Source organism: Oryx dammah, unplaced genomic scaffold (assembly GCF_014754425.2).
Source record: "Oryx dammah isolate SB20612 unplaced genomic scaffold, SCBI_Odam_1.1 HiC_scaffold_2, whole genome shotgun sequence".
Taxonomy (NCBI): Eukaryota; Metazoa; Chordata; class Mammalia; order Artiodactyla; family Bovidae; genus Oryx; species Oryx dammah.
Window position 1 is genome coordinate 38,816,280 of NW_024070186.1, and position 12,952 is coordinate 38,829,231.

Below are 12,952 nucleotides of genomic sequence, written 5' to 3' on the forward strand. Positions count from 1 at the left end.
CCAACCCACCAGGGAATTCCCCAAAAGTCATGTTTTAAAAAGAAATTCAAAGATAAAATCAAGTCAGTATAAGTTATGTTTGTTCACTTGGGTTATATTTCTTTTGCTTGTGTTTTCTACTTTTTTTGATGGATTAACGGATTGTCACAGTTGCTTCCTCAACCTGTGAACCCCAAGAAAGGTTTTTCATGGACAAATTGGGAGACAGACAAATATTCAGTATTTCACTATTTGCAGAAAATCCATCACAAAGAAATATATATTTTTAATAAAAAATCTAGTATATACATTTTCCCCCAGCGAACATGTTTTATTTGGGCACCCCACAACATCTCTGAGTACCCATCCTTCGTTCATCTTCCTCACCACTGCATTTAGAACTTTGAGCTAGGGTTCTAAATTTTCAGTCCAGGCAGGAGACAGACATGATTCCTGAACATGAAGATTCCTACAAGGAATTCCAGGCTGTAAGCTTGCAAAGATTTAAAAGAAAATATTACAGGATTCTTGCCTTATCAAGCACCTACCTATGTGCCAGGCACTGTGCTCAGGTCATGCAATGACAAAGCAAGAAAAACATCCACTCTTGCCCTCGTGGAAGTTACAGTGTAGTAAGAAAGAGAAATAAATCATCAGTAATAAGGGTAATTTCAGGCAGTCCCATGGTTGGGACAGCCGAGTTTCCACTGCAGAGGGCTCTGGTTCTACCCCTGGTTGGAGAACTAAGATCACACACACAGTGAGGCACAGCCAACACACACACACATACGCAAATAAAAACACACACTGATACAGCAGCAGCGCTAATCTGGGGAAACACAGAGGGCTATGGGAAAACCTAGCCGAAGCATCTAAGCCAGCACGGGGGCTGTGAATCAGGGAAAACCTCCTGCAGGGCTGGCACCTAAGCTGATGCCTGAAGGTAGTGTGGGCGTTAACCAGGCAAAAAGCGGGGAAATAATGTTCCAGGCACAGGTAGCAGCTTGTGCCAAGTTCCTGAGGCCAGAAGGAGTGTAGCCAATGGGAGAAACTAAAAGCCATCCAGACCAGCTGGAAATTTCAGATTTGTAACCATAATAGAAATGACTGACTTATTGGGACACACCTCAACGCACTTCCAAGCTGGGAGAGCAGCTGCACACAGGTCAGAAAGGGGCTTTCAACGTGATTGTGTCTGCATTCTTCACGATTCTCCAGCTAGACTGTCAGCTGCCTGGGGCCCGAAAACCTGCCCCATTTCTCCCCTCTCCACACAGTGCCCTGAGCTGCCACATAAGAGCAATGCAGTGATTTTTCCTGGTAGATGCTGAACCAGGTAAGATCTCTCAAGGTAGCACAAAGGCAAAGGCCCTGGGAGAGAGCAGCCCCCATCACCATCTCAACCAGGAACAAGAACAGGAATAAGTAAACTTTCACTAAGCACTTGGTGATCTCACTTCATCGAACATCATTTTTTCCCTTGTCATCTGCTATGTCTAGATGGAATATTAAATAAAAGCTAGAAGTCCAAGAGAGCAAGCAAATAAAAAATATGTTAAAGGAAATTCAGAACACCTCCTGCCATCAAGTCTACCTCTTATCCTGACTTCTATGGAGAAATTTTGGTTAAGATTTTAGCAATTACTGTGTCAAATATGTTCCCTGGTGGGTCAGACGGTAAAGAATCTGCCTGCAATGCAGGAGACCCGGGTTCGATCCCCAGGGTTGGAAAGATCCCCCTGAGAAGGGACTGGCAACCCACTCCAGTATTCTTGCCTGGAGAAGTCCATGGACAGAGGAGGCTGGCGGGTTACCCAGTCCATGGCGTTGCAAAGAGTCACAAGACTGAGGGACTGACACTACCGTGTATAACTGAATCACTCTGCTGCAAAGCAGTAATTAGCACGACACTGTAATTCACCTACACTTCAATAAAAACTTTTTAAAAAGAAAGAAAAAGAAAAGAACCCCAAACAAGAAAAACACAGGTAGTTCCCAAAGAGGACTTCCTTGGTAACAAGAGCTCCAGGCTTCAGTTACTGAGCTAAGGCTTTCAGATTCCCCCATGCCCTACACATCTACCCAAATCCACCACTCCATCTTCCCTTGCCTCTGTGCTTGCTCTCTCCTGTGATTTTTACCCTACTTATTTGGTGGCTCAGACGGTAAAGCGTCTCTCTACAATGCGGGAGACCTGGGTTCAATCCCTAGGTTGGGAAGATCCCCTGGAGAAGGAAATGGCAATCCACTCCAGTACTATTGGCTGGAAAATCCCATGGACAGAGGAGCCTGGTAGGCTACAGTCCATGGGGTCGCAAAGAGTCAGACACGACTGAGCGACTTCACTTTCACTATCCTGATTTATGTTTATTGTGCAACATTTGGAACATACAGGAAAATAGAAACTAGACAAGAAAAACCTCCATAATCCCAAAAATGACCATCAAAAACACTTTGTTTATGGAACTCTCTATCAGACAGACACACACACATACTTTTTAAAATAGTATCAGGATTATGATACTTACACAAGGTATCATAACTGTTGGGTCTCTTTTATGGTATACCCCACTTGTTTGATATTTAAGGCCATTTCTTATCTCTAAGCATTGGTAACTGACTCTTAAATCAAGAAATACAAATGAAAGCCTAACACGTACACAAAGCACACTGAAAAGAAAAACTATAACTTGACTTAAATATAAAACTCTCAACTACATAAGTAATAGTGAAGGTCACAAAAAGGCTTCCCAAAGTCTACGGAACATTCCTGGGTGGATGGTAAGAGATGATAGTTGGAATAAAATGTTCAAAAATTAAATATGCTTGTGAAATATTGGTTTAAAAATGAACTAACTTTGTAATAAGTGACTCTGGAATCATTAATGCATATTATGAAATTCCAAAAGAGGGATAGAGCATGCAACATATCTCAAATCTATTGGTCTTTGTGAACTTTTGTTCACAAAGTATCTGAGTGGACTAGGGTTCCAAGGAATACACTTTGGAAAACTGCTCTGCTGACATTTCAATGCACTAAAATATTCGCAGTCCCTCAGTGGAAGGGCCATCCCCTCAGAACTTGCCCTTCAACAATGAGTTTATTACTTCAATCCTCAGTCTTCCAAATCACACTTTTTAATAAAATTATCCTCTGGATTGGTGGGTTCTTTTACTTCCATCACCCTCCTCTGTGGTTAGATATTTCCTAACCACAGGAAGGAGGAAAGGAAAGACAAGGATGATAAGGGTATAATTCCCACCCGTCTTAATTTGTCAACAAACAAAAATTAAGATCACTCAACCCTTTAAGCAATTTATTCCTAATCAATCTCTGCAATTATAAAGACAATGAGAAGTACCCTTTTCTCCTTTAAGCTACTTTACTCACATTACCTAACTACATTTCATCAGGAACACATCCAATCCTGGCATAAACTAGGTCATCCTCCTGCCGTGTCACATCTGTGTTCCCTGCAAAATGGTATGGATTCATGAACGGTGAAAATCTCAATGAGAAAACATAGTCATTGTCAATAGACTACCCATCTCTGGTTGATTTGCTTTATCATCTCTCTTGCTCTCTCTCCAACAATGGGAGCTCCAAATCTGATTGCCCAGACTGAGCCTGGAAGCAAACCCTAATGCTCCACCCACCACTCCAAAGTTATCTGGTCACCAAGGATACCTAATTACAGGGCCTAATTAGGGGCACTACTTGGCATGAGGCAACACAGTACAAGGGTAGGACAGGTTTGAGAATCACAAATCTAATCCCATCTCTGCCACGAGCCTGTTATGTGACCCTGGGCCATGTACTCAACCCTATTGTGCCTCAGTTTCCTCAACAGTAAAATGGTGTAATAATATGTACCTGTTCACAGGTCACTGTGAGGGTTAAAATAAAGAATGTGTGAAAAGCACCTAGGGTTATGAATAAAGTTTCCACATACACGTGTCAGGAGTGGGCTCCATGGGTGCTTCTGATCTCCCTGAGAAGCACCAATTCAGCTCCCTGTCTCCTCTGGCATAGAACAGATAATCAACACATGTCAGTTACCTCCCCTTCTCATCTTTCCCACTTCTCAATCCCACTCCCCTTCCAACCCCAGCCCCCACACAAAACTAGCAGCCACAAGCCAAATTGCAAAAATCAGAAAGTAGACTTTCGTCAGAAGTGACTGGATACCTTTTGCCCCAGATGCTGCAGCAAAAAGCCACCATGCCCCATGGTGGGCATCCCTATTTAGGTTTTTTTTAACATGAAGATTGACTGTCAGTTCTTATTTTCAACTTTAAAAACCAGCTTGCAATTCCAGATCCAGGCTGTCATTCAGCGCCAAACTTTAATTGAGAGCCAAAATTAGTTTACCTTACTACCAAAGTCTCTGCATCTGATTTTGGCCAGGTAAACAAGAGTATGCGTGTGGGGAGGCAAGAATGAACTTGTACTGAAATTCGACTATTTACCAGACACTTCAGGTATGTTATCTAATCTTCCAAAATACCGTGAAATAGGTATTATGATCCTTATTTTACAGTCAAGGAAACTAAGGCAGCAAACAAATTTTTTTGACTGACAAAAGGCTCTTCATGAAAACAACTACATTATCCAGTCAACCAAAGGTAAACAGAGAAAACCAGCCAGCGTCAGTTCTTTTTTAAGAAAAGTAAAATTTAAACAACAATTTTAAACGAAATCTTTTCTAACTGAAAACAATTTGAAAATTTTACCTCCCACAAACATCTCAAGAAGTTACTGAAGTTTGTACTTCAGCTTCTCTAGCCATGGAAAGAAAGAGAAATCCTAGGACGACAGCCCTGTTGTAGGTCTAGAGAGAAACCAGAATGGGACACAAAGATTAAGGAATCTGGACATAAAAGCTTAAAGAAAAGAAACTTGACAACCAAGGGGATTGCGAGCCTAGAAAATGTTCAGATCATAATAAAGGCAAATAGCATATAAATGGATAAAAAGGCAATTAGAAATACTAAGAAAAAAATCTTTAAGAAAGTCAAGGTCCAAATATGAAGAAACTAAAAGGTGACACAAATTTAAACAAGTGAAAAGAAAGAATCCATTTGACTTTGTTGCGGGATATATCTTCCTGAGTGTCCCAGGAGTCCTGACACCAGACCCAGTGTTCGAGTCTAAGGCCCAATCTAATACACAAGGCAGTAAATTATATTAAATGTTGCTTCCGGTTTTTCAACTTCAAGAAGAATTTACGAATACAGCCAATTGGGGGGCAAAGCACAAAATCTTTATTAGTCATGGATTCAGAGCTTTGGAATGTTGAGGTGTCACAGACAAAAAGCAAACTGTGGAACTGCCAGCCACCCAAACCTCCTTGACTTACAAAATGGGGAGTCAAGAAATACTGTCAAAAGTTTCCAGAAAATAACAAAGGGGACCTAACAGACAAACTCAAAATAATGTAAATATCAAACTTGAGAGAGGAAAAAATAAACATTTTAAGGAGCTACACTTCTCATTTTCTTCAGTTCACTTCAGTCGCTCAGTAGTGTCCGACTCTTTGCAACCCCATGAATCATAGCACACCAGGCCTCCCTGTCCATCACCAACTCCCGGAATTCACTCAAACTCATGTCCATCAAGTCAGTGATGCCATCCAGCCATCTCATCCTCTGTCGTCCCCTTCTCCTCCTGCCCCCAATCCCTCCCAGCATCAGAGTCTTTTCCAATGAGTCAGCTCTTCGCATGAGGTGGCCAAAGTACTGGAGTTTCAGCTTTAGCATCAGTCTTTCCAAAGAACACCCAGGACTGATCTCCTTTAGAATGGACTGGTTGGATCTCCTTGCAGTCCAAGGGACTCTCAAGAGTCTTCTCATTTTCTTATTAGGAGTTAAATATTGATAACAATAGTGGTAAAAGCATATTGCTTAAAGGGTTAAGTAGGTAACAATCTAAGAGTTAAACAGAGAAACAGTTTTTTAAAAAATTTAAAAGTTGCCTCCGTGAGCCTTGAGAAAAATAGATCACTTTGACAAAAATAAATTTCTACCACACATTACAGAAAAGGCTAAACACTAAAATTATTACTAAAACCTGGGAGTGGCAGCAAATGTTACAGTTGGAATTATATTTAAGAGTAGGGATATATTCTCTTATAGAATATGTTATTCAAATCCAATTTTTCTGTAAGAATGAAAAGTTCTACTGAAGCCAGGTCATTTTCTTCTTTATAATTCTCTATTTTCTGGTCTAGATACACCAAACATGTACTCCATTTATAACCAGACATTTTTTTTAAATTTTAATGTGATCAGTGTTCAAACCCTGTTTGAGCCCAACACCTACACACCCTAACCTGATTTATGAGCTGTAGAGAACAGCAGAAACAGTACAGTCATCTTCAGAGGCCATGCATTTTAACATGGCCTGGTTCCATCCACCCCACAGTTAAATGGCACCCTAACATCACAGGGCAGGTTTGAACACTGAGAAAAGGTGTCCTTTAACAGGTGTCAGAAAGTAATTACATTGTATACATAAGAACAATCTTACCTGAGAAAATGACAAAAACTGTTTAAAGCTTCTTAGATGTCCAGGCTTTATATCCCACACAGCTTATTGTTCAACTGGGGCAGTGACATGGGGACTAAGAGGGGTATGGAAAAGGGAAAACTGCTCCTGAAGTAAAGGCAACAGATTAGAGGGCCAGTCCACCAATAAGTAAGCTCTTGACTTTCCCAAAGTCATGCTGATACCCTTCCCTGGCCTCAATTTTCTAACCTTCCCCTAAAAAAATGACCTTATGAAATTATGAAATGATTTGATTTCTGAGATATAAAGCCCCCTACTCCTGACAGAATCATGAATACGATTCTACTGCTAGCCCCATTTCACAGATGATGGTGCAAAAGTCATGAGTAGATTTTTATGAAAACTAATCCAGGGTCAGGTGCCATCATTTTCCAAGCTTCTACTTAAATCCACCAAGATACACTGATTGGTGAAACAAAATATGACATATAACATTTACCTTATTCCAACTTTAACAAAGCTCCGAAAGAAATTCAGAGAACTCTTGGAAGAGTTCTTTATCTCAAAAGACAATGTTCACAGTGATTTGGTTTATTAAATTCCCTTAGCTACTTGGCCAACAATTTTCAAGGATTGTTATCAGCTCAAGCCTACAGGCCTATTACCTACATGTTTTTCCAGTTGTTGTCATCACTGACTGTCCAAAGGAGATTCACCCTGCTTTGGACTGAGGAGTGGCTTTTTGTTATTGTTGTTGTTTAGTTGCTAAGTTGTGCCCAAGTCTTCTGCGACCCTATGAGCTGTCCATGGGATTTTCCAGGCAAGAATACGGGAGTGGGTTGCCATTTCCTCCTCCAGGGGATCTCTCCCACCCAGGAATTAAACCCATGGTTCCTGCCTCATCTCCTGGATTACAGGTGGGTTCTTCATCGTTGAGCCACCCGGGAAGCCAAGGAGTGGTTTTAGTTGGGGGGATAAGGCAGATGTAGCAGATTAATTTTTTCTAAACCCAAGGCTAACTTCCACTTTTCACAAACATATTTTTGAGCTACTCCAATCATTCAAAATGTGTATAAAAGAGAATTCTTTTGTTTTTCTTTTGTTTAGGGGTCTTTTCCCCTAGCTTTCCTCAGACATTAGGCAAGACTAGCTCTTATTTCATATTTTTAGCAACCAGTTATACCGATCGCATATCATATATATTTGTGCATGTATATATATAAACAAAGTTCAAAAATCATTTGGGACCAAAAATATTTTCCAAAATTATTGTAAAATATTGGGTCTTTTTCTATTTGTATGTACTACTAAGTCCATTTCTACAAAAGTCACAATAACATATTCAAAACTGCATTTACCTAAGTAAGCAACACAACATGCTGCTTCAGACCTTTATATAGTATATAAGGGCTGGAGCTAATGGTAAAGAACTTGCCTGCCAATTCAAGAGACACAAGAGATGCCAGTTCAATCCCTGGGTTGAGAAGATCCCCTGAAGGAGGTCAAGGCAGCCCACTCCCATATTCTTGCCTGGAGATTCCCATGGACAGAGGACTCTGGCAGGCTGCAGTCCATAGGGTTGCAAAGAGTCGGAAATGACTTTGCACATACACACAGTATAGAAACTAATGCCATCCTTCAGAACAATATCATCACACTTAGAAAAATGTCATGCTATTACATCACATACTTCAATTCCACCAACTATTTAGATCAAAGCACTCAGTATGTGTCCACACTAGCACTCATTAACCAGAAGACCAGTTGTGGACTACAATGATCAGCAACTCTGTTTCGGACAAGGGCTTCTCAGCACTACATCTACCCCACCAACAACAAAGAACTCCTTCCTGCACAAGATGTCAACAGCTTTGGGATGGAGAAGAAATAACTGGCTACCAGTGTGAGTCAAATGGTTGGCTATTATAAGCCTTCAACAATCACTGTATTTGTTATCAGGTCCTCTCACAGCAATCAAAGTATCAAATATTATCTTATTAAAATTGCACATAACAACTTCTATTGCACATAACTTTAATAACAACTTATTAAAATTGCACATAACAAGCCTATATATATAAGCTTTAAAATAAAGTCTAAGGCAAGTTCTTGGAAGAGGAGGCTTCCACCACGGCAGTCAACAGCCAGCCAGTGCAGGCAGTCCTGAACCAAGAGCTCCTGTTGGCAGGACTTCTATCCAGGCCACTGATGGCCTGACCCCCCATGACCTCACTGGTTATGTTTCAAGTTCTAGCTTGGATTCTCCTCCAGAATATAATTATTTTAGGGTACTACAATTGAAGCAACCTTCTTTATGCCTGTGGAGTCTAATTCCACTCGAATGTAAAATTCACTACATCGAAAAGCCAGAACAACCTGTCGGGAAATACGACAAAGCAGCTCCCGATGGACAATATTCTAGGTTACCGAGGGCAACACAATAGAACTCCTGACCCAATTTCCACACAATTGATTTGTCCAGCCTACAGCTACTTCACCACGCAGTTCCTAATTACATCACTGGGGGGTGCTGTACGGTCATTACGTCACCGAACTCGGAGCTGTAAGGCCTAAGTCAGTGTTCCCTTTTCCAACAGGAGACAGCAGACCACCTACAGTAACATAAGTTCCTCTCTCCTCCCCTAGCCTCAGTTTTGTTCTAGAACTATCTTGATGTCACATCGCAGTGCGCCAGGCTAGGAGTTACCTGACTTGGAGTGGGCTGGAAAGGGAGTAAGAGTTTGGGTCCAGAAGTCAAAGTACTCCAGTATCAGTACTCCAGACTCAACGCATAGTCATCTATGTGTTTCACGAGAATTCTGCCCAAGTACTTTTTTCTTCTACCTCGAAGAATTTTCATGTCCTGAAAATCTCGCAACTTCCCGGATCCTGGATGAACTCCACCAGACCCAGCTTCTGATCCCTTACAATTCCAACACCCTAAAACTAACTCCCACTTCCAGCCTCCCAGATTTCTGGAAAAAAAGCCGTTCAACGACACACATTATCACGCAGGCACACACACACGCACGTACGCACGCACGGTCACGAACACGCACAAGAACAAGCGCGCGCGGCCTGGGTATTGTGACCCTGTGTGCCCTACTTGCTCCCCGCTGACTTACTTGAGGAAGTACCTCTGACCAGTGGCCGTAAAGGTCATCTCCCAGCCCGGGGGCAGCGGTAGCTCGTCGGTCACGTCGTAGGACTGCTGACGGAGATGTGCGTGCTGCTGCGCGGGGCTGACCGCGGCGCCCGCGCCCGTGCCCAGCTGCAGGGACGCGGGCGACGAGTGCGAGCGGACGTGCTGGGCGCCGCCGGCCAGTCGGGGCCCCGGGTGGCCGCCGGACGAGTCGGTGCTCGACTGGCGCGAGTGCGAGCCGGAGTCAGGCTCCTTGAAGAACGATTCGGGCAGGATCTTCTTCCGCCACGAGCTGGGCTTGGGGTTCATCACCGAGTTGAAGAGGGCTTCGAGGTCCGTGTCTAGGTCTTGAGTGACGTGGATCACTTGCTGCCCGGGTGGCGGGAGCGGAGGGGGCGCCGAAGCCGGATTCATCTTCTGCTAGGAGAAAGGAGGTCAGATTAGCTTCTTATTGAAGGTCTGATAATTGAAGAGGAGAACAGAGAGAAGAGACAGATAGGTGTCCGCCTCGGGATCCCAGACACCCAGCACTTAAGACCAGCGGGATGGGGGAGGGGTCCCTCCTGGCCTCCAGAATTATGCAACTTTCTTGAAGCCAAGAAGTTACCAGAAAAGGGGGAGGGGGTGTCTGCTGGGAGTTAACTGCACTGGAGACGCTAATGAAACTGCTGGTGTCTAAGGACAGGTCGAAACTTTCCAGAGCAGGCAGCGCCCTCAAAGTCTCAACCCGAGCCAACTCCAAGACGTCTCCACTCGGGAAGCCCGAGAAGCCGGGCGCCCCGGAGTGGTGCGGGGTGAACGGGCGCGCGCCAGCGGGCACTACCTGGGCGCGCAGCGAAGCCGAGTCTGGGCGTGCGGTGGCCGCCGTCCCGCCCGAACTCGCCGTTGGGCCTGGGTCGCTCGGCTGCGTCCTGAGCTTGCAGGGCTGGAGCTGGGGCCCGGCTGGCAAATCCCGACCCTACTCGGTGTCTGGCAGCCGAGAGGCTTCGGCTCTCACATCCCCCGAACTGGCCTCAGGCGCTCGCGCTCCGCGGAGAAGCGGAGAAGCAGACAGCGCGGCCGCCGCGAATCCCGGACTGTCCCATAAACAAAGTTTGGAGCAAACTCCCACTCCCAGGAAAGAGGCGGGCCCGAAAGTTAAGCTGTTGAATTATGCATGACCTCCAAGTCCGGAGCCAGCCTACCCCCTCTCGTCCCTCCCCTTCCTCCTCCTCCTCCTTCCACCCTGGCACCAGAAAACCCTGGGCGTGCTGGGTACTCTGCAGGATAAGAGGAGATGGGTGCCCCCCACCCACTCCTCCTGGACGGGCTGACCTCTCTCGCGGAACCCTGGATCTGCATTCCTTTGAGTTTACCACGGACTTGGGGCGGGATCAAAGGGAAAGTGGCCCAAGCCTGTTTAATCAAGGACTTGTGGACCGAAACCAGGCTGGCGGCGGCGGAAGACACGCGAGTGAGGGGCGCAGACAGAGGAAGGGCGGGTCCTGGGTGCCGCGCCTTCTCTTCGTGCCGGGTACCGAGGCCGGGAGCCAGGAGCGCCGCATTGATCAGTGATTCTGCCTAAGGGCGGGCCCGGGTACGCTCCGACGCGAGGAGACACCAGCGAGGCCAGCCTTTCCACGGGAGGCTGCATGTGACCATATTTGGTCTGGCGAGGAGGCATCTCGGCTGTTTGGCTTTCAATTGTCTGCTCGTGCGCAGACGGTGCCCAGAAAGTGCCTCTGTCGCTAGGGATGCGACTTTGCCAACTAGTTCACTGTAAATAAACCAACCTTGAAACCATTTATCAGTTCTTCTTTCCTCTCCAGGGTGACTCGGGTCACCAGGGGTTGAGAAGAAACCTGGGCAAATCTTCGGTGCTGGAAAGGGACAGCAAGGGCCCCCCCTCTCTCGCGACATCCTCACGGGTCGTGGGAGGATTGGAATGTCCCTGACGCCCTCCAGAGAGCCTGGAGCCTGGATAGAACCGGAACAGGTGGCAGGGAGTAGAGAGGGTGCGCCAGTGACCCGGAAAAAACCACCCACCCTCCCACCGACTGGATCTGGGCGTGGGCTGGAGACCCCCTGCTTCTAGATCTGGCCTGGCAAGACAGCTGCGGGAAGTAGGAGGCGGCCTGGCCCTCCGAAGCAGCTCAGTTCCTTCTGTTCCTTGTCCCCTCCCGTCCGGGGGAAGGGGAGAGTGGCTGCGAGGTAAATTCGGCGTCAGAAAACCCCTACCCCCACCCCACCCTACTGGATTCAAACATAAGCTTATGAAATAAGTCACAGGAGACAATATATGTAAAGCACTTTGCAGACATACCTGCCTACATACCTTTTTGTTAAATAAAAGTGCAAGTATTGTGCCTCCACATTTTTATAAGAGTAGATCAAAATCAAAATCTGGAGTTGCTGTGAAGGAGAAAAGTGTATGGGAAAGACAAGGCCATCCTGTAGTTTTGCCATGGAAAGGGCAGGAGTAGTCGGGGCACATTCCCTGAATGGCTGCTCCCTGTCATTGCCCAAAATAGAGCAGAGGCCACCTGTGTGAGCCCCCTTCTTCATTATCTATATCTGAGGGTGTGCTCCTCACAAACGGAAAAATCAAGGCTGCCTGAGAGATCACTATCCAAGGTAAGCCGAGCATGGCTCCTCCAGGAGACTCTGTTTTCCATCAGCAAGTCCTCTGCCCATAGGACCAACAGAGGGAAGGGGAAGCTGCTGCAGGTCACTCCATGGGAAGTAGCATCTTTGCAAGCTATTCTCAAAAGCCACCGCTGTTGCAACAATAGGGGAATTAGCTTTGGAACTACAGGAAGTGAATGGGACCAAAGGGTTACTAATTGAGAAGCCTCTTGACAATGGAACTTTGGGGCTAGCCCTATTGCAGGAAGGTCCTCACCCAGGAAGGAAGGTCTTGCTTTGTAAGAAATACCTGGTTGCTAGAAAAGAGGAAATTACTGAGGGAGCCATGAGGTTAATCAGCCAGGGAGAATCAAGGTTGAGGTTGGGTGGGCAAGGATGCTGTCACTCCTTGCCAAACTTCAAGCCCTAGATAATGGAGGACAAAGTAGATGCCTGAAATGGAAAAGGCTCTGATCATGTGAGAGCTCAAAGGGAAAACTCCCAATTTCCAGTCTATATGATAGTGGATGGCTGAAGAGATTTGCTTCAGTGCTTCAAACAATAGTTTCAGATTAAATAACATTTACAGTCACCTTATATGTATCAGGTAGTGCCCTGTAAGAGACAGCAGACAAGTGTATAATGAATCTCCAGAGGAAAATACCTGAGGCAAAGTAGTTCAACTCTCTGTTCCTGAGTTTTCCTCATTCTAAATTAGG

General features: G+C 45.3%; 1 protein-coding gene across 2 annotated transcripts in view; it reads right to left on the bottom strand.

The window, feature by feature from the left end:
• The window catches only part of WWTR1 (WW domain containing transcription regulator 1), a 146,604-nt gene extending 135,897 nt beyond the window's left edge, over positions 1 to 10,707 (bottom strand). Inside the window, exons 1-2 of one of the 2 annotated variants that reach the window (XM_040234629.1) lie at positions 10,453 to 10,707; positions 9,613 to 10,049 (exon numbers count right to left, since the gene is read on the bottom strand). In XM_040234629.1, coding sequence (XP_040090563.1) covers positions 9,613 to 10,043 — 431 coding nt within the window. In that variant the 5' untranslated portion in view covers positions 10,044 to 10,049; positions 10,453 to 10,707. The remainder of the gene's footprint in view (positions 1 to 9,612; positions 10,050 to 10,452) is intronic. The other variant, XM_040234622.1, reaches the window with a different exon arrangement.
• Between the last annotated feature and the right edge of the window lie 2,245 nt (positions 10,708 to 12,952).